The sequence below is a fragment of the Gymnoscopelus braueri genome, assembly GCF_963280865.1.
Source record: "Gymnoscopelus braueri genome assembly, chromosome: 16".
Lineage (NCBI taxonomy): Eukaryota > Metazoa > Chordata > Actinopteri > Myctophiformes > Myctophidae > Gymnoscopelus > Gymnoscopelus braueri.
In genome coordinates, this window is record NC_137616.1 from 418,553 (window position 1) to 440,000 (window position 21,448).

The 21,448-nt window shown below is 43.0% G+C and overlaps 1 protein-coding gene across 1 annotated transcript in view; it reads right to left on the minus strand.

The window, feature by feature from the left end:
• Positions 1-6,448: 6,448 nt before the first annotated feature.
• The window catches only part of LOC308103260 (inverted formin-2-like), a 67,909-nt gene continuing 52,909 nt past the window's right edge, over positions 6,449-21,448 (minus strand). Inside the window, exons 19-24 of the mRNA XM_080453169.1 lie at positions 21,102-21,225; positions 20,337-20,501; positions 18,219-18,303; positions 15,254-15,535; positions 6,859-6,918; positions 6,449-6,577 (exon numbers count right to left, since the gene is read on the minus strand). Coding sequence (XP_080309295.1) covers positions 6,860-6,918; positions 15,254-15,535; positions 18,219-18,303; positions 20,337-20,501; positions 21,102-21,225 — 715 coding nt within the window. The 3' untranslated portion in view covers positions 6,449-6,577; position 6,859. The remainder of the gene's footprint in view (positions 6,578-6,858; positions 6,919-15,253; positions 15,536-18,218; positions 18,304-20,336; positions 20,502-21,101; positions 21,226-21,448) is intronic.

A 21,448-nucleotide genomic window follows, 5' to 3' on the forward strand; every position in this document is an offset into this window, starting at 1 on the left:
CCCTTCATAAGTGAGGATGGCACCACGCAGCCTCTGGCGTAGGGATTTCGTCCCTGTTGTTAGGTATGAGGTTGCACTCAAGGAGGGTAGGCAGTAGCATGGGCACTTCACCGTTCACTGACTCTACCACTAAGCCGATGGCTCTTCTGCCAGTGGTGGGTGTTGTGCCAGAGCATGTCTTGAGGGTGTAAGGAGAAGCGTTCCCCTGGATGCCGAATATGTCAAAGAATGAGGACCTTGCCAGTGATAAGTTGCTCTGGTCGTCTAATATTGCATACATCCTCTTCTTCCTCTCAGGATGTCCCTTGGGATAGACGTTGACCAGAATTATCTTGGAACAGGATTTTCCTCAGAGGCCTTCCCCACAGACCTCGGTGCAATGTGAAAAGGCCACTTCTGAAGCCTGTTCGACTTGCTCCCCGCCATGCTCTGTGGCAGGTGTGGTGGACACTGTTACTTCCCAAGGAGGTGGACCCGCATGAAGGGCTGAGATATGATGTTTACTGTCGCACTCTGAACAGTGTATATCAGATTTACAGTCCCTAGCTTGATGGGCCGTTGAGGCACAGCATTTAAAGCATATGAAATGCTCCATAAGAAAGCTTTTACGCTCGTCAAGCGGCTTCTCCCTGAAACCCCTGCACTTCTTAAGGGAGTGTGGCAATTTGTGGATGGGGCATTGCTTGTCTGGGTTCTCACAATGTTTGTTTTCAGAGTCTGGGATAGAGACGTTCTCAACTTCTGTTTTATTGACAAAGATGGGGTTCTGAGCTCTCCACTGCTTTGCTGGGGCCTTCTCGCTTCTTGGAGGTGCATTGCAGGCTTGGAGAGCAAAGCTGGGGTCAGTTCTCATTTCGGCATGACTCCACACAAACTCGGCAAAGAATAAGAAAGGTGGGTATGGAACCTGGTGTTCCTTTTTGTACTTTGAACCTCGAACCATCCACTGTTCTTGGAGATTGTATGGAAGTTTCTCCACAATAGGGGTTACACCTCTGGAGGTATCGAGGAAGCTGAGACCCGGTAAATAACCCTCACATTTAGCTGCTCCCACTTCAAGGAGCAGATCAGAGAGTTCCTGCAGCTGCTGGAAGTCCTTGTTTTGAATCTTAGGGAAGTTTTCCAGTCTTAAGAAAAGCGATGCTTCAATAGCTTCTGGTGAGCCATAACTTCTGTCCAACCGTTGCCACACTGTGTTCAGACCAGCCATAGGATTATTGACGTGAACAGCTCTGACTCTTTCGGCATGCCGCAGTGACTCTCCACTAAGCCATTTGGTGAGCAAGTCTAGCTCCTCGTTGGGTTTCAAGTTCAATCCCTGTATGACATTGGAGAAGCCAGCTTTCCAGGACAAATAGTTCTCTGGACGATTATCAAACATCCTCAGCCCCGATGAGACGAGATCTCGACGGGCCAAGTATGAGGCGAGGTCAGAAATGTCTGTTGACCTGGGAGCAGGTACGTGGGATGGACCACCGACTCTAGGTGAGTACTCTGCTGTGCTGACGTAATGTGATGGGGAGGGATTGGATACTTTGACATTGGTGTAATGTGATGGGGAGGAGTAGGAAACCTTGACGTTGGTATAGTGTGATGGGGAGGAGTTGGGGACAAGGTTGCTGTAGGAGAAGCTTGAAATCTGAGCCGGTCGTGGCTCAGACTTCGGCTGCTGTATAGGGGGAGAATGTAGCTGGGAGCTCAGCTGATGCATGGGGGGAAACTGTAGCTGGGAGCTGAGCTGCTGTATAGGGGGAGACTGTAGCTGGGAGCTCAGCTGCTGCATAGGGGGAAACTGTAGCTGGGAGCTCAGCTGCTGTATAGGGGGAGACTGTAGCTGGGAGCTGAGCTGCTGTATAGGGGGAGACTGTAGCTGGGAGCTGAGCTGCTGTATAGGGGGAGACTGTAGCTGGGAGCTCAGCTGCTGTATGGGGGGCAGCTGTGGCTGGGAGCTCGGCTGCTGTATGGGGGGCGGCCGTGGCCGGGAGCTTGGCTGCTGCATAAGGGGCGGCCGTGGCTGGGAGCTCGGCTGCTGTATGGAGGACGGCTGTGGCGGGCTTAAGCTGGCACCGTGGACCTCAGTATGTTTAGGTAAAGTGGGCTGTGAGGCATGGACAGTCTGTGATTCTTCAATTGTCTGTTGATTGAGTGTGTCACTTTGCTGGCTATTAAAATGAGTGTGAACATATTCACTAGTGCGATGTAAAGACTGCACTGGTGCACGGTGGCTGTATGTACTTCTGAAATCTTGAACATCTGCTTCTATAGCTGCTTCGTACACTTCTGCGGCTGCTGCTGCAGCTTCAGCCTTACCCTCTTCTTTTAGTGCTATGAGCGTTGCATCGATGCGTGTTCTCTCCACGTCTATACGCGCTCTCTCCACATCCATACGCGCTCTCTCCACGTCTATACTCGCTCTCTCCACTTCCATGTCAATCTGGCGCTTTGCATAAACCGCATTTGTACGTGCAGCTTCAGCTTTTGCACGAGCCTCTGTTGCAGCCATACTAATGGAGGACCTACTGGAGGGTCGTGAAGAGGCTGCACTGTAGTCCGACTTGCCGTCTTGGTCGCTATGCTTGGACCTACTGGAGCGTCGTGATGATGTCCCACTGCAGTTCGACTTGGCATCTGTGTCGCGATGTGCAGTGGGGTCTGCAGGGTCTGACATCGTTGCTCTTGGTAGTGGTGCAGGATGCTCTTGAGGTGAAGTTAGTTTTTTTACTCTGCTGCCCTCACCACACGTGTGTGTATGTGGCTATGCAGCGAGCTAAACATTATTCCATAAAGCAGTCAAGACAGGAGCTGGCTTGACAGGTCTTTAATAGAAACTGTGAAACTTCAAGCACAAGGAAAAGCATGTGTAAATTTCACATAGAATTGTTTGCATTAATCTATGAATTATGACAGAATATGCATAATCTTCTACAACCCAACAAATGTAACAATAACGGCACATGAACATGAACTAGGCATGTATGCACAAACTCAAGTAACATACAGGTAAGTATTAATCAAAAACACAGCAGGTAATTATTCAAACAAAAGCACAGTCCTCCAAATACAACACTCTTTTAACTAAGCAGAAGGTTTACTTACAAACTTTGCTGTTGAAATGAACTGTAGCTTTCTCACTGAGGCTCAAAACCCTGCCAGCTGCTAATAGTCACTTGATTACTAAATGCTGATAGGCAACACCTGGAGCATTCAAAAGCTGAAACTTTATGAACAGAAACACTAATTGTAGACTTGCCCCTAGAGGGCACATTGACCTGCCCCTAGAGGGCACTAAACAGCAGTGAGGAAATGTCAGAACATCAAGTCCTTGAAGTGGGGGCAGAACCATAGACATATAAAGGTAGACGCCTCCTTCGGCTCTGAGGCATTGGTATCACAGGGGCCATTTTAGCGTAGGAAAGCTTCCCTGAAGCTTCCGCGTGTGTCACAGAAGGGGGCGTTCGGTAGGCCAATCAGAGGCAGGTGGGGGCGGGACAACTAGATTCTGACAGGTCTTAGAAAAGACGCACTGTGATTGGCCAGTAGTCAACGCGCTGTGAGCGCTGTGATTGGCCAGTAGTCACTTTGAGTGTCCGTTTGCCTACGCGAAAATGGTGGCCGCGATACGAGTTGCTCCAACGAACTGCAGAGGCCAATGAGGTATCTAGGTTTCTATATCTATGGGCAGAACTCTCTCTCTCTCTCTCTCTCTCTCTCTCTCTCTCTCTCTCTCTCTGTATTGTATCTCAATAAAGGCAGAATAGCCCCAAAAATATATGTTTTAAAGATAAAGGAAAAACAAAGTGTCTTAAGGCCAGACTGCAACTACTTGCAACCATTAGCCCCAATGGCAGTTGCAAGGAGTTGCATTGGTGTGGTCTGGCCTTTTTGCAAGGTGTTTGGCCTCCACAAGCTTGTCTGTGGAACTGTATAATGGAGGGATCAAACGTGTACACTGTGCATGGACTCATCCACCCAAAAATATGAAGATCTGACCATATCTGACCATATCACGTTTGTTCTATATATTTCTGTAGAGCAGTGTATATGGATTTTGCACAACTGAACTCTCATTAGATTTTGAAATATCATATTTATGCACTGCAACCCCACTATAACAGCCCTCTATAGGCTCTCTATGCAATAGGCTCTATGCACAGCAGCCATATTGGAAATAAATTGGACCTCTTCCTTACTTCCTACAATGATACTAATGAAGGCTCTGTTCCATTCTGGTCATACAGAGTCAGGGTGCTGATATTGTGGATGATGGCTCACTGGAAACACTCTGCTACACCAGTGGGTCTCAAAGTGTGGTCCAGGGACCCTCATGGTTCCTTGAGGGGGTTCCAAATGGCCCTTACGGGTGTGTAACTCTGAGAGTACAAATGGAACCCAATTCAATTTCAATTTCAAATTGAAATGGAACCAAATGGATCCTTACGGGTCCATTTGGTTCCATTTGTACACTCTGAGTTATGGGGGTCTTTGAAATTAAAAAGTTTGAGAACCATTGTTCTACAGTAAATGGAACAGAGCCTTAATTAGTATCACTAGTCCATACGATGTGTGCAGTCAAAGTATTAACAGACTTTGGGTTATGTGCTGTGCTGTACAGCAATAGTCCCAAACCCTTTTGGCCCCAAGGAGGACCCCTTCCTCCCATAGCTTGGGGGGCTGTAACTATGGCGACGGCTGTAAGAATGCTGACGATAGCTCCCATAGCCCGAATTATTTTACGTAAAAACGATAATTAACAGCTTACCTTTTGGGAAAGGGAGAAACGGGCGTCGCTGTTCCGTGCACATGCTAATGGTCAATGGCCGTGTGCAAATACAGATCAATTGCTCCAGCCACTGAGGAGAACCGGGCAGAAGAGATTTTGGGGACAGACAGACCATACCCGTCGGGGGATATGAGCACCCAAAGTATGTGCAGTGTGGGTTATGCACTGTGCACAGACAGTATATCAGAGATGGAAAGTGTACTTGGTATCTGTCCTAGACAAACAACAGGCTAACGCTTAGCACCAAAAGCTAACAACATACTCTGGGGACCCCATGGCCGTGCATGTGCACGTACGTGGCTGCGTGTGCATGCGCATTCATGCGCATGTGGCCACGCCTGCGCAGTAACGGTAAAAACTCTGACAGTAATTCTTGTACATAAAAACGTTAATAAACAGCTGACATTTGGGGAAAGTGAAAAACGGGCGTCGGTGTTGCGTGCACATGCTAATGGTCAATGGCTGTGTGCAAATGCAGATCAATTGCTCCAGCCACTGAGGAGAACCGGGCAGAAGAGATTTTGGGGACGCACAGACGCACAGAGCTTTGTTTGATTATTGGAAGGATTGGAAGGATTGGAAGGATGTAAGGTTTATAAGTCCTGTGAAGGAAGTAAGGAAGAGGCCTTTTTTTTTATATGGCGGCTGTGCATGTAGAGAGTCCTAGACGAAAATAGCAAGACATGCCATCTCCGGTTTACTTCCCGTATCTGCGTGATGTAGGTGGACGCCTTTTTAGGAGACAGGAAGCAGGTTGGAGTCTATTGATTCCAATGGAAGAGTGAACGTGAATACAGCGTCTGAACCATTCTTTAGCCCCATGCTCACGGAACTAAATATTCAAAATGTCATACTAAAATGGATTTTTTCAGAAAGACAAATCAGGAGAAAATCAACTTTGTTATCGACCTTTCTCTGTCCCAGCAACACACTCTCGCGGGATCTAGCACCAGTAAACATATTACGTTCGTGAGATTTGCCATCAGACACCGGCGCCCACTTAGGAGACGCCTCTAGTGGCTCCAATTAGAATGGTCTATTTTCATAAATTATCTATCTTTGATAGAGCCTGTCATTGACATTTTGTTCTATCCTGCATTGACATTCTCAGTCACCTGAGGAACAGTTGCTCTTCAGTTTTTTTCCTTACATTTGATGATGGTGATGCTTAAAAAAGGTGGGGGGGAGTTAAGTAAATGCAATACCACAGTATAAAGGTCCTGAAATCAAAGTTTTACTTGAGTAAAAGTATTGGCATCAATATATTAAAGGAACAAAAGTAAAAAATACTCATTGTGCAGAATGTCCCATAGCACTACTCAAAAGTTTTCCAAAATCTTTCGGAAATAGACGATCTACAAGGTCACAAACTTGTTGATCGGGTATTTTCAAATAGATGATCTACAAAGCAACTAACATTTTCAAATAAATGTACTGGAGTGAAGTGAAAAATACTTTATTAAAGTAAAAGTACCTCAAAGTGTCCAGAACTAGCTATGTCTAGTATGTCAACCTGTGAATATTTTTCACTCATTTATTGACGTTTTTCCGTCCGTCCGTCCGTCCGTCCAACCATCGTACGTACAAGAAGTATACAAGTCTGAAGTAGTGGGAAAAAAACAGTGTGCGTGCGTGCGTGCGTGCATGTGTGTGTGTGCGCACGTGTGGGGTCTGAGTTTTGACAGATGTAAGAGCTCCAAGGAAAGTATTTTGGGAAACACGGGGTCATTGTAACTGGTTGTCTGTTGTCAGAGATCCATGTGTGTCTGTTCTGTTTGTACTGCTGCTGTCCTGCACCTGTTGAGAGGATAGATTACATTAATAATACCAGTTGTGGTAAAAGTACTCAAATTATTTACTTAAATAAAAGTATCAATACTGCAATGTAGAAATACTGTTAGAAGTAAAAGTCCAGAATTCAAATTTTTGAGTAAAAGTACATTATATTAAGTATTGGCATCAATATGTACTTAAAGTACCAAAAGTAAAAGTACTCATTATGCATTTGAAAGACGGACAGGGAGCGAAAGGAAAAGCTAAACTGGATTAACCTGATTGGCTGAGAGAGCAGAACCCACCTTACTGAAGCAAACAGCTCAGTTCCAGCTGTTTGGAATGTTTTCTTCCAGAGACACCATCTGATTGGACAACAGAAACACAGTCAACATCGGATTAGATCAGTGGTTCTCAAAATGGGGTCCAGGGACCCCCGGAGTACCAAGAGGGGGTCCCCAGCAAAATGAATTAGCATAGCTTCACAACCAGTTTAACCACATTAACCCCTACAGTATATAATTTATATCAGCTATTTGAAAATAGAGGATCTACAAGCTCACAACGTACTTGTCATAAATATTAAAATAAAAAATAAAACTGTATCATTATCAATCAAGGTCTGACCACAGACAGTTGTAACTTGTGCCTTTCTATCACTGTTCACGGAGGAGGTGGATGTAGTATCTATCTTTTTTTGTTTCATTCTCCCTCATACAGTATACTATTGCAGGATGTTGGTCATTTTCAGGCATATCTTTGTGTTTGGCTTTTCTTTTGGTGCTACATTGTCAGTGAATTAATCAGTGATAGGAATTATGGTAATGAAGGATTCTGAGTGCTACTATTACATTGATAAGTTGGAATGTTAAAGGGTTACCAAATAAAACAAAAATACATAAAACTAGAAAAAGTGCTCTTCGAAGCACAGGTCTCTGCCAGGTCAGGTAGATTATGGTGGCCTCCTGGTGGCGCTATAATAGGCCAATGTGAAAAGGGTGCCATTTCTTCTTAGGCCTTTCAATCGGACACTGCATTCATGATTTGAGGCATTTTGTTCCAAAAATGTGTTTTGTTAAATTAGAGCTGCTGGTGGCGCTATAACAAGCCAATTGTGAAAAGGGTGGCATTTCTTCCTCAGCCTAGTAGTCCATGAGCCAGAGCCCCAAAATTGAGCAATGATTATCGAAAGAGTGGGCAAAACCATACCTATATTAAATTGTTTATAGGGTCAATACAAGTAAATAAATATATGATAACCTTTCCACAGGAGCAGCTTTTACATATTTATCACACATTTTGTTATTTTCCCCATACGTACATGACAGGTGAAAAAATTACAAAATTTAAAAAATGCTTATCATAATGACACTTCCCCAGTTGATTATTTACATGAAGACAATGATTTATCGTATTACAAGTTTCTGAAATGTTATATTTAAATATGCAAATTGGGCATTAGGAAAATATGCCCGAATTTGCATAACTTTCCAGAATCAACATTGTAACATTGGACAAAGCCAGAGTCAACATTCTTATTTCATTTTGTTAAGATGTTGGAGTCAAAGGTTTTTAACGAGGGAATATTCAATATCTGGCTACATTTTGGGACTCATGGACTAAATGCCTAATTTGCGTATTTAAATATACAATTTCAGGAAACTTGTAATACGATAAATCATTGTCTTCATGGAAGTAATCAACTGGGGAAGTTTCATTATGATAACTATTTTTTAAATGTTGTCATTTTTTCACCTGTCATGTACAGTACGTATGGGGAAAATAACAAAATGTATGATAAATATGTAAAAGCTGCTCCTGTGGAAAGGTTATCATATATTTATTTACTTATATTGACCCTATAAACAATTTAATATAGGTATGGTTTTGCCCACTCTTTCGATAATGAAATCTTGTCTGGCTCATGGACTATAGTGAGAATCTGCGTGCGAAATGTCACGGAAATTGCACGCTGTGTTCATGTTTTGAGGCATGTTGTTCAAAACGGCCCTCTCCTGCAAACTTTGGAAGCCAACGTTAGCCAATTAGGATGGAATATGAAAAATCGGACAGATGTGTGTTGATCACATGACTGTAGAGATACTGGCCCTCATTTATCAATGCGGCGCAGACCAAATAATGGGCGTACGGCGAGATCACCGCAACTTTCGGCATTTATCAATATATCCTGACGATGGCTTCATCCTACCATACGCTGAGATCTCACGTCTGGTCAATAGCAGTTGTTGACGTTGGCTGCGCCCGTTTATTCCATTCTAGACCTGCGGAGAAGCATTGTCTGACTGTCTGACAGGCATCTGGACACATAATCCACTCCTAAATGTATATCTACACTAATAAATAATCCCTGTGAAAATATAACATTTTATAAAGTAATTTAAACAAACTGCTTTAACAGTCATTCGGTTAAGCTTGCAGATCTGGCTGCATTGGCTATTTGAAAATAGCAGATCTACAAGCTCACAACAGGTCCCATCCCGATGCGTTGTGAGCTTGTAGATCTGCTATTTTCAAAATATACGAGCGCTTCTGCGAGAGCATTTTCGGGAGCCCCGACCATCTTTTCATGGACAGTGAGGTCTACAAACTTACAGTAGCTTGTCCTATGTTATGGAGTTATGTCATAGAGAGTTATGTAGGCTACACAACCTGGCTGGGTTAAGGATATAAACCCGACGATCGAATCTCTTATTAACGTGGCAGCACGGGATCACTGCCGCCCGTCCGAGTCTCACAGGGAATATCCTACATGACTGCTTGTGCACTGCTCGGTATGGGTTAAATAAATTAATATACAAACCCCATTCATGGCGATGTGATTGGTATCATAATATGTAATTCATGTAGGCTACAAGCCTACGTGACAAAGATTGTACCGTTACGGATTACATGAAAGACACAGTTGGGCGTGTGTGTGTATGTGTGTGTGAGAGAGAGAGAGAGAGGCGTGTGCGTGTGTGACTTGACAGGCAGCGAGGCGAGCCGGCGAAACTCTTTTGGCTTCCCATGCTTTATTTGGTCGTATTCTGGTTCACCATGTCGTAAAATCAGGGCGTTTCGAGAATATTTAAGGGCGTGTTATTTAAATGGCGCTCGGTTTCAGCCGTGACATTTATCAAGGCCCAATGTACACTAGGATTGGCTGTGTAGGATTCGTTGATAAATGTGACTTCGACGTTGGTGTACGGCCGAATATATGGAAAAATATAAGCCGGTTTATACGCTCCGTTGATAAATGAGGGCCACTGTGTACCGATTTGCGTGATTTTTGTAGAGAATATGAAGGAGTAATATCAAAACATTTGTTTTGCACAAATCGGCCTCCTGGTGGCGCTCTAAAAGGCTAATGTGAAAAATGCAGGGCAAAGGTTTTTCCTTGGCCTCTAGGGAGACCAAGGAACAACACTCTAGGTAGTGTGCGTGCAAGGTTTCACACAAATCGGTGCAGTTATAGGTAAAAACGTGAAAAGTCCTGTTATAGCGCCACCATGAGGCTGATTTGAAAATGTTCAAGTGCCATTTCTTCCTCGGCCTAGTGGGAATGCGCATGCAAAATTTCACGGAAATCGCATGCTGTGTTGATGATTTGAGGCATTTTGTTAAAAAAAAATCAATCCTCGCCATGCCTTTCGGCCTGGCGGAGACAATAATTTCTCATTTGAAATGAGAAAGACTAGACTGTGATGTGGCAATGTTACAGGAGACGCAATTCAATGATGTTGAATCTGCCAAGTTAAAACAGAGATGGGTAGGCCAGGTCTTCTCAGCACCGGGGACTGGGGCCCGCCTCTAAGATAAGGGCAACAGTACATTAACTCATTGACTGCCATTGACGAGTATATTCGTCACATTCGCTCGAGGCGCAGACCGCCAATGACGAGTCACTCGTCATTTGGGGTTTTCAGTGGTTTACGATAGAGGGCGCTCTTCCGCAAGCTATGAGTTAATCTAGGCCTTCCAGATCAGAGGACAACCGGAAGAATCGCCGCGATAAAAACAAAACCTTTATCGTGTTTATTTTGTTACCAAGAAACAACATTTGCATTGTTCTGATTACGCAGGAAGCATTTTTAGTCTGGTGATAAATAATAAAATCGGTTATTTGCTAATGTAATAATTTATATCTGCAAAGTAACTAGTAACTAAAGTTTTCAAATAATTGTAGTGAGGTAAAAGTACAATGTATGCCTCTGGGATGTAGTGGAGTAGAAGTAAAAGTATAGACAATTGGAAATACTCCAGTAAAGTAAGGTACTTGAGTAAATGTACTTACTTACTTTACAGCACAGCCCCCCCCCCCCCCCCCCATGTGTATGTTTTGTATTGTGTATGATGTTTTAGTTACGGGGCCAGGCTGCCAGCATGGCTCCGTTTTGATATTGGCATTATTTTTCTTCTCCTTCTGCTACTTTTCGCAGTTCTGGCTGAACCGTGCATACGCTTTTTACGAAACTCGGCCATATGATAGATGGTCATGAAAGACTATCAAGAAATAAATCTCACAATCTTTCGTCAAAAGGTGGCACTATAGCACTCAATTGAAAATGCCAACTTTGAACAGGTACAACTCATGCCCTGTTTAACCTACAGCCATGAAACTTCAATACACATATGCGTCCACTCATGATGAACAACTTTCACACTCTGACTTTTGACCTCTGACCTTTAGATCTCCCACCATTTTGAATTATATGAAAAACTGTTCAAACCTATCTCCTCCTGGGATTTTTGAGTAATCTGCACGAAACTTTTTACACATGAACTTTGGACCTATGCCGACAAAATGATGCAGCGGATTTTCCATAAGTGAAAAAATGAAGCTTTAATGAGCCAATGAATATTGCAGTTTTATGACAATTATTCATCTGCCCCTAACACATACATGCAGACTCACATTTCTTTGAAACTTTGCGGTAATGTTGAGGGTATTCCAAATATCACTGAAACCAATCTTACTCCAATTGGTCAAAGCTATAGCGATTTTTTTTAAATGCAAACTTTAAACAGGCAAAAGTCATGCCTCGTTTGGCCGACAGCCATTAAACCTGCTTACACATGTGACTTGACTCATGAGGAACACATCTATCACGTTGACCAGTAAGCTCCGCCCTTAGATTGTCCGCAATTTTGAGCAGTTTGAAAAACACTTAAACCCAGGATTTTTCAGCTATTTGCGTGAAACTGTATCATCTGTGTGATCTCTTTTTTCACAGGTTCTGTCTGTTGGTCCAATGGCTTCTCCCTTAAGCGTGTGCCTCACGACCGCAAGGTTGCCGGTTCAAGCCTCACTCGATGCTGACTCATTTAAGTTGAATAGGGCTGGCAAGGCTGGTGTCACTCCGCGGCTGCGGCTAGCCCCGCCCCCGGTCGGTGGGGTCGACATCTCCCTTCACTCGGAGGTTCGCTAATAGTAGCCTGCTAGTTAGTGCTCTTTCAGCAATGTTTCGCCAAAATGGGAATGAATTGTTGTATGAAAACTGTTCCACGGCTTCTCACCATCGACAAGTTGAGAATAAAGGGGCTAAAATGGACAACGGACTAACTTTTCACCGCATTCCCAAATGGAAGCCAGCCAGGTCTCCCGACGTAACAAAGAGACGATGCATGGCTTGGTTGTCTGACAGCCCAGATGACAGAAAAAGACGTGGAAGAAACACGCAAGATAGCACACCTCAGGATCCATGTAGAGAGGGTTATAGGCACTATACGCAACAAGTACCATATATTAAATGGTAGGGTACCCATCACTCTGATGCATACACCTAGCCTGGTTCCAAACAGGCTGATAATCAGGCTAGCATAAACCAGGAGTGGGCAGGACATGACAATCCTTGACAAAGTTGTCTGAGCATGCTGTGATCTGACTAACTTGTGCACCAGTGTGGTTCTGAAACTATTTGTAATAGTACCCTTCTGCATAGTAAAAGCAGATATGAGGTTATGCTCTGTAGATACATTATCTGTTCCCTTTTTATGTACATAGTAACCTGTACATGTTTTCAAATAAAATACATAGTCTTTCTACATAAAATGATTATATGCAAATAGAACCGAATTCTTTCACATGACTAAAATGCATAGGCCATTCTATCATTATGCAGTGCTTTCATTCAATGCAAATATAACCGAATCCTGATGATGATGATCAGATCACCAGTTGCCTCACGTGTTAATGATCACATTATAATATGGATGGTTAGAGACCATTTTACTCCTCTTTGAGCCTGATGAGGTTCCTTTTTATACACATAGTAACCTGTAAATGTTTTCAAATAAAATACATAGTCTTTCTACATAAAGTGATTTTATGCAAATAGAACCGAATTCTTTCACATGGCTAAAATGCATTGGCCATTCTATCATTATGCAGTGCTTTCATTCAATGCAAATATAACTGAATCCTGATGATGATGATCAGATCACCAGTTGCCTCACTTGTTAATGATCACATTATAATATGGATGGGCAGAGACCATTTTACTCCTCTTTGAGCCTGATGAGGTTCCTTTTTTATACACATAGTAACCTGTAAATGTACCTTGTTTTCAAATAAGACACCTTCATGTGACGTTGACTTACAGTGGTTACTTTGTAGATTTTGATTATTATTACAAAACATACAGTAACCACTTCAGCCCATACATTTCGGCCATTTGAAAATAGCCGATCTACAAGCATTTTGAGCTTGTAGATCTGCTATTTTCAAAAGATTATACATTTTATACATTTGAAAGTTTGTTTTTGCAGTTGGCTTTTAACATTGTTGATGTAATTCTTTGGATGTACCGCTGTGTGTACTAGCTATATAGTAGTGTACCCTGTTGGATGGGTCTGTAGACTGGTAGTGACCCAACCAACATGGTGAATCTTGGCCACGCCCCCCAAATCACTCCCCCACCCAAGCGAACTTTGCCAGCCCTATTGCAAAAAATATGACTGTTTCAATGAATACATGTGCAAACGGTAAAGATAACATGAAATGCTTATTTGAGAGTATGTTTTTTCAATGTATGACGTACTTCATTGTGAAAATAGCCGATCTACAATCTCACAACTTTTCAGATAGCAACGTTTTGTGAGTTTGTAGATCGGCTGCTTTCACTGGTTTCGGTTTCGAGGAGACATACAATTTCTCTATTGGTAAATGGTTTGTGAACGAGTGATCTTAGTGTTAGTGTTAGTGTGAATAATTTTTTCACTGGTTCTGGTCTGTTGGTCCAATGGCGTCTCGCTTCAGCATCAGCCTCAGGGTCGCCGGTTCAAGCCTCACCTCTTGCACTTTTCAATTGTATCGCACAAAACATGACTGTATCAATTAATGCATGTGCAACTGTTAAAGGTAACATGAAATGCTTCTTGGAGAGAGTATGTTTTTGCAATGTATGACAAACTTCATTGTGAAAATAGCCGATCTACAATCTCACAACTTTTCAGATAGCAACGTTTTGTGAGCTTGTAGATCGGCTACTTTCACTAGTTTTCGTTCCGAGGAGACACAAAAAATTCCTTTATTGGTAAATGGTTTGTGAACCAGTGATCTTTAGTAGTTCGGGACACAGAGGCTTGGTTCATAATGGACGGAAATACTTATAAATATCAACAGACACTACCAGGGAGGCCATATCAGAATCAGAATCAGGTTTATTGTCACATCACAGGTTTACAAGGTAAAAAAGTGGGTGAAATTCGTTTTTGTACATGGTTCCCATCGCAATGTTAATTTCCATAGAAATATCTAGCTCAATGAGAAGAGAGGCAACCTCGGAGTCCGTAGATCGCTGGTTCGATCCCTGTCCGCGACAATGTATTGAGGTGATCATGATTTGGCATTCTTGGGTTACACATAGTGTTTCTTGAGGATAGTCTTAGGCGTTGTTTTACTGAGCTTAGGGTTAGTGAGGGTTTAAAATGCTCATCTGTTAATTGCATGGTCTTCTTTCTCTCAAGTTCATTCTTCTATGTTTCTATGGCTTATTGTGCATATTACTTATCATTGCTTCTTTCTTTTTTCTGTCTGCATTCCCTGGCCCCGCTTATCGCTGCTTGCAGCTATATTTTATCGTAGTTTTTTGAGTCGTTTTTGTGAAATGTGTTAGTGTCCTGTCAGTGTAAAAATAAATGGACAGAGTGACACCATTGGTTTCTACAGACGGTAAATGAAGCCTATTTGTCAACGATTTCAAATCCGCCATCTTTCTATATCACATCATATCTAAGCAACCGGAAATGAAATGAATGCTATTGGTTGGGTAGCTTGTCAATCAAGAGCGGGGGCGGGGAATGAATGCTATTGGTTGTGTTGCTTGTCAATCAAGTCATCCCTATCCTCGTAGAGCATACCCTACTTTATCATCAATTGTAAAATAAATGGGACCATAATTTACCAAAACGCATATCATGGTGATTGAAAGAATACTTTAAACTAGCGACTGGAAGCATATAGTATTTATGACAATGTTTATTAAGGTAAGAAAATCAAGTCTAAAGTTCGTCAAAAACCCACCCACTTGAATGGAGAAAAAATCTTTCTGACACCAGCAGGGGTAAAACAGTGAAACTACAGGCCATTCATATGAACTGTCACTTCCTATATAGACTCAATTTCAAAGCCGGATGCTGGGCCCTTGGTCTGAACACAAAATATTTGTTCTCAGTATTGTACTGCAGTGTGGGTCTTACCTGTGCTCTTTGGAGCAGACTGCGGCTCAGATGGTTTCCCATCGTGTCCCGTGGTCTGCTCTGCATGGGGGGCGGTGCTCCCATCTCCAGGCGTCGACCTATGACCTTTGGGAGCATCAGAATGGGGATGACGACGGTGGGCGGGGTCATCAGAGTGGGTGGGGTTGGCGGGTGTGGCTCTCTCTCCACGGAGGTGTGTCTTTCTCAGAGCGATGCCCTTTCTGATTTCGGCCAGCAGGTTGTCTATTATACACCCTTCCTCCTGGACCTCTCTCTGCACACCTGCGAGAGACACACATTTAAACCTATGTGTTTCAGCCCAAGGACCCCTTAGCTGAGAGAGAGATGAAGCAGGGACCCCCACTATATGTTGTATAAAATTGTGTGTTGCAGATTAAACTTTTTCAAACCTTCATAGTAGACTTGTTTGACAGCACTATCAGTATGTTGGATTCATGTTAATGTGTATTTTCTGACATTTAACCACTTAAACTCTCAATACTTAATAAACTTGACCCTTGGCTCTGTACTTGGTCTGCTCTTTTTTTCTTCTACACCAAACCTCTTCGCCGAAAATAAGCTCACAACTTTAGTGAGCTTGTAGATCAGCTAAATTCGGCTAATGTTTCCCTCGGAATAAGGATGCTACAGTATATGGTTGAAGTGGTTAATGTAAAAAAATACAAAAAAGTTTCTTATCACACAAAGATTTGGCGGCCCCCCTGTTGTAACTCTGAGGACCCCCTAGGGGTCTCAGACCCCCTGTTGAAGTCCCCTAGTGTACAGTATTTGGCCATGGACCCCCATCTGAAAATATTTTGTGCCAGGGACCCCCATTAAAGATGTGTGTTGTTAAAATGTTTACAAAAATATTCAGAATGTTTTTGCGAACGCAGCGGAAGGTGGAAGCTTACTATGAAACCGTGCTCGGGTTGTGTGTGTGTGTGTGTCTGTCTGTCTGTGTGCAGTATTGTGTGCACTGCCTGTGTGCAGCCGCGCCCCCATGTGACTCACGCTCTCATTGGCTGCTGACAGTGTGGCTGAAATCCGCCTGCCCTTGGGTGACTAATTACACTCCTCTGAGAGAAATATAGCAGCTACAGTCAAAAATAACACATCTACAAGCATCTACACGACTTCAGCTATTGGGATATCTAAGAATTTCATGTCATTTGTGCATATTTCAGGCCGGATGGCAAGTTGAAAACGCCTTAGTTTGAGGACAGTTTTAGATTTCTTCTTATTGTTATTTTCCAGCTGCGTTCGCTTCCCGCGTTCGTGCGTCTTACTTGTTTATTTTTAATAAGATCTACAAGCTATGTGTCATATCACAACACGTTGTGAGCTTTATACATCGGCTATTTTCAAATAGCCAATCTATACAGAGTTAAAGTGATTTTGATACCACATTAAAGGTATCATGACATTCATGTTTACACCACATTCAGAGTCTTTGTCCTGGTCCTTCAAACGTGTACAAAAAGTTTTAACTGAAAATTCCACTCCAGTGATTCACTGTAGGTGTTTTTGTCTCACATTTCTAAAGCCTTTTCAACTGCAATGAAAAAATAAATCTTTGCCTGCGGGTGTCGCTGGTGAGGGATTTTGCCTGTCAATCATCGCCTCTGCTCCGCCCCCCCCAAAGGAAAGGATAGGGGAGGGGAGGGGCGAGGAGGAGAGTGGGCGGGATTAATCGACTGTGACCTCACTGTCGAAGGGCCAAGCTCAGATTACTTTTCAGCCTAATTATGCAGAAAACCCCAGACCACAGAAAATCCACTGAATGTTCAAAGTTCAGATTTTTTGGGTGTAATTGAGGTCATAAAACCCCCCAAAAAACGTAACAAATTAAATTAAAAAAAGAAAATGAATGTCATCGAACCTTTAACAACATTTTCTGACTATGACATCAAAGTCCACGAGCCAATCACAGAACTTTTCTGAGCCTAGTTATTCAGAAAACCCCAGACCACAGAAAATCCAAGTCCAGGTTTTTTTTTTTATAGAAATTTGATGTCATGAAACCTTTACAATTGTTCAAATAGCCGATCTACAAGCTCTCAATGTGTCGAACAATCTTTTTATGTTTTTCAAATGAAAATAAAAAATGCCTAAAAAGTTTAGGCTTAACCACGTTGGTAGAGGTTTGGGTTGTGTAGTTACCTTGCCATGATGTAACTCCAAAGGTGGACAAGAAATCAAAAATAATCCATTGATTAGAAATTGATAATTCTAAATTTGCTCCTCATTGACTTACATTGTACCGTAAAACAGCTCTCAAAGTCACTCTTTAAGCACATAAACGAACACGAACAAAGCTGATTCAGACAGTATATAGAACATCACCAAACCCAGTACTGTTTTTTTTTTTTTTATAAAAAAAAATGTTAACTTCCTGCTGATTTTACTATTTGAAGATCCGGATGCGGATCCGCAAATCCAGTCCACTTAATAAAAATAGCAAAATCAACAGGAAGTTAACATTTTTATTAAAAAAAAAAACAGTACTGGGTTTGGTGATGTTCTATATTGTCTGAATCAACTTTGTTTGCGTTTGTTTACATGCTAAAAGAGTGACTTTGAGAGCTGTTTTACCGTACAATCCGTAAGTCAATGAGGAGCATATTTTGAATTATCAATTTCAATCAATGGAGCAATTATTTTTGATTTATTGTCCACCTTTGGAGTTACATCATGGCAAGGTAACTACACAACCCAAACCTCTACCAAAGTGGTCTTGCCCTTTAAGCAAGTGTTAAGTCCGGCCAAAACCTCATTCACTTGAATGGAGTGATAGTGCTTCTGCAGCCAGCGGGAGGGGGCATAGTGACATCTGCTGGGCCATTAATGAGAACTGCAGTCCTAGGAAAAAAAACACTTCCAGCTGAGCTTGCTTGCCGCCTGGGTGTGATGCTGGAGTGGAGTTAGACTCCGGGCCTCAGCAGGGGTGCCCACAACAGCTCACCTGTTTTCTTCTTCTGTCCTGTGTGCTGTTCCTGTTGTCTCCTCCTCTCAGCCTTCACCTGCTGCTCCCTGCGACTCCGGTTGTCCTGAAAAACACGATTATACTTTTTAAAACAGAAGAAATATTAATACATTCACAATAAGTGTGTGTATGTGTATGTGTATGTGTATGTGTATGTGTATGTGTATGTGTATGTGTTTGTGTTTGTGTTTGTGTATGTGTATGTGTACAGTATGTGTATGTGTAGGCCTATGTGTATGTGTATGTGTATGTGTGTGTGTGTGTGTGTGTGTGTGTGTGTGTGTGTGTGTGTGTGTGTGTGTGTGTGTGTGTGTGTGTGTGTGTGTGTGTGTGTGTGTCACTCCAAAAAATGCATATTGTGAGTTCTTGGGACAAATGTGACCAAACGTCAAACGGAAGGGGGTACCCTTCCAGTCAAACGGTGCCTTCCCAGGCACTTGCACAAGTGCAGTTCTCAAACCCAAGACGTAAAAGAAAAGCCAAAAAACTGTTAAAATGACGGAGGCACGCCGTCTAAAGCGGACTTGAGCCACCGCCGAGGGAGTTGCCGTGCCGAGCGTTGCGAAGTCTGCTTGAGCTGACTCAGCACCGTTCGAGTGAATGTCCCGATAGGGACAGAATCGTGATTCAAATCCCCCCCCAGTCAACATGTGCCGTATTTGCCCCCCCTTCCAGTCAAACGTTTGTCTTTGATTGATTGATTGAATACTTTATTAACAGTTTGCAAAAACAAGGCACGTGGCACAGATTTATACAAAACAATGCTAAAAGGATAATCCAGATAAGCCCTCAGGGCTTGTTCCCATTAGGTCCTGTGTATTCAATCCATCGAGACATTTAAAGACAAACAATAACATACAGTAATATGCAAAAAACAAAAGCAGTAGTAGTAGTAAAAAAAAGTAGTAATAAGATAGAAAGATATGTACAGTTGGTGGGGGGGTGGGCATTTCCAGTGGTAAGCTTAGACTTTTTACTTTTTACAGGGGCCAGTTACAATTTGCAGCCACCAAGGGGTTTTGAAGGAGGGTAAGGAGTCACTTTTGTATGCCAGTTGGTAGGGCATTCCACATTCTGGCAGCATAGCAGTAGAACGAATTTGACCCAATGTTTGTGCCAAAACTGGGTTCAGTGAGATCAGTGGGGCTCCTTCTGGCGTTGTGCCTGTGTGTGTCTATTACGCTAATGAAGTAGTCTAACAGATACCCCTGTTTCCTTGTGTATCTTGAAGACCAGGCCCATTGCAAGTTGCTTTACTCTGTCCTCTACCCTGAGCCATCCCACCCTAGCATCATGAACAGGTGAGGTCTGGGTGTAAGGCCTAGTAGTAATCTGACCAGTTTGTTTGGAGAGGTCTGCAGTTATGTTTTTAATGCCTTTGATGTGCATGCATGAGGTGCATGCATAGTCGAAATGACATTGGATGAGTGCTCCTGCTAGTGTCCTCAGTGTGTTCCTACTGACCACCAGGTGATCCTGAATATAAAACTTGTTTTTTGGTTGACTTTTGTGATTACTTTTGTTGCAATTTTTCCACTTCAGACGTTGGCCTCTAAGATCATCTTTCCTTGTGATGACATTGTCGCCCACTTTGACCATGAAGTCTTTGGCCTTGCAGAGGTTTATTCTGGACCCAAAAAGAATGGATTCAGTTTTGCCTAGGTGTAGTGATAGCTTGTTATCAGAGAGCCAGGTGCAGATTCTACCAAGTTCAGAGCTAAGGGCCTCCTCAACCTGCAATCTGTCCATTGCCTGAGACCAGGAGTGCCGAGTCATCCGCCAACAAGATCAGATTGCAGTCACATGCTGATGGCATGTCGTTTACATACAGCAGGAACAGTAAAGGCCCTAGCATGCTTCCTTGTGGAACGCCGCAGCTCACTGGGAGGGGGAGGACAGGGTTCCATTCACCTCCACCACCTGATCTCTCCCCTCCAGATAGGATCTCATCCAACCAACTGATGTACTTCTTGGGATGTCCCTCCCAAGAAGTCACCAGTTTGACTTCCTGGGAGTGAGAATACGTTGGTGCGTGCGTGCGTGCGTGCGTGCGTGCGTGCGTGCGTGCGTGCGTGTGCGTGTGTGTGTGTTTCGTACTTGAACAGCTTTGATGAACAGTCCTCTGAACATGTTGACAGTGTGGATCAGATCACTCAGGGACAGACTTGTGATGTCTTCACACAGATAGACAGCCAGACGTCTCCTCTGGTCCTCTATGGAGGACACCAGCTGCTCCAGGCACACCCACTGTCTCACACTGTCCTGTACACACAGTAATGTTGTATCTTTTTTTTTTCTTCATTCCACAGTTTTTATAGATTTTATTCCTTAGCCTTTTCTTAGTGTTTTTTTACCCCCTAATAAAGTTGTTATCCTTTGTTGTTTTCTCATGTAGGGCGTCTTTGGGTACTTTGGGTACAGAAAAGCGCTATATAAATTTGAGATATTATTGTTATTATTATTATCATGTGAATCACGGTTTTCTTTTTTCAAGTCATACTGCGTAACATTCATTTGAACACCTTGATAGGTCCATTGTCATTGTCATACTGCATTTGTCTATACCGATTTTCGGCTTAAAAACGTATGCTGCAGGGTCCTAGCAAAAACGCTTTTTTATTTTATTTATTTTCTTGTATCACACGTTAGGGGGAAGTTTTTGTTTAGTTTTGTTTTGTTTTATCATTGAATCATTGAATTTTGATGTGAAAAGGTAATTGTACTTCGACGACACTGCAAATGAGGGCAACCTCAATGTCCTTTCAAGAATAAATAAAGATTTGAATGAATGAAATATTAAAATGTATAAACACATTTCCGTTGCATTTCTCTCTCTCTCTGTCTCTCTCGCTCTCTGTGTACCTGGATGACAGGCAGGTATTGTTCCTCCAGGTCCTCAGCTCCAGGCGTCTCCATCTTCTTCTCTGAGCTCTGCAGTCGTCTGATCAGAGAGCTGCATTCAGCCTGGATATGTTCCAGTTTGATTCTGAGGACACACAACTCAATGATCACTTATTGTGGAGGAAAGGGGGGGGGGGCTGGGGGCTGGGGGCAGGGGGTAGAGTGGCAGTTTGGGAAGCGGGAAGGTTCCCGTTTCGATCCCCGGCTTCTCCTGCATTTGTGTCGAAGTGCCCTCGAGCAAGACACTGAACCCCTAACTGCTCCTGAGGAGCGTGATCTGGATGAAAGCGCTGTAGAAATGCAGGCCA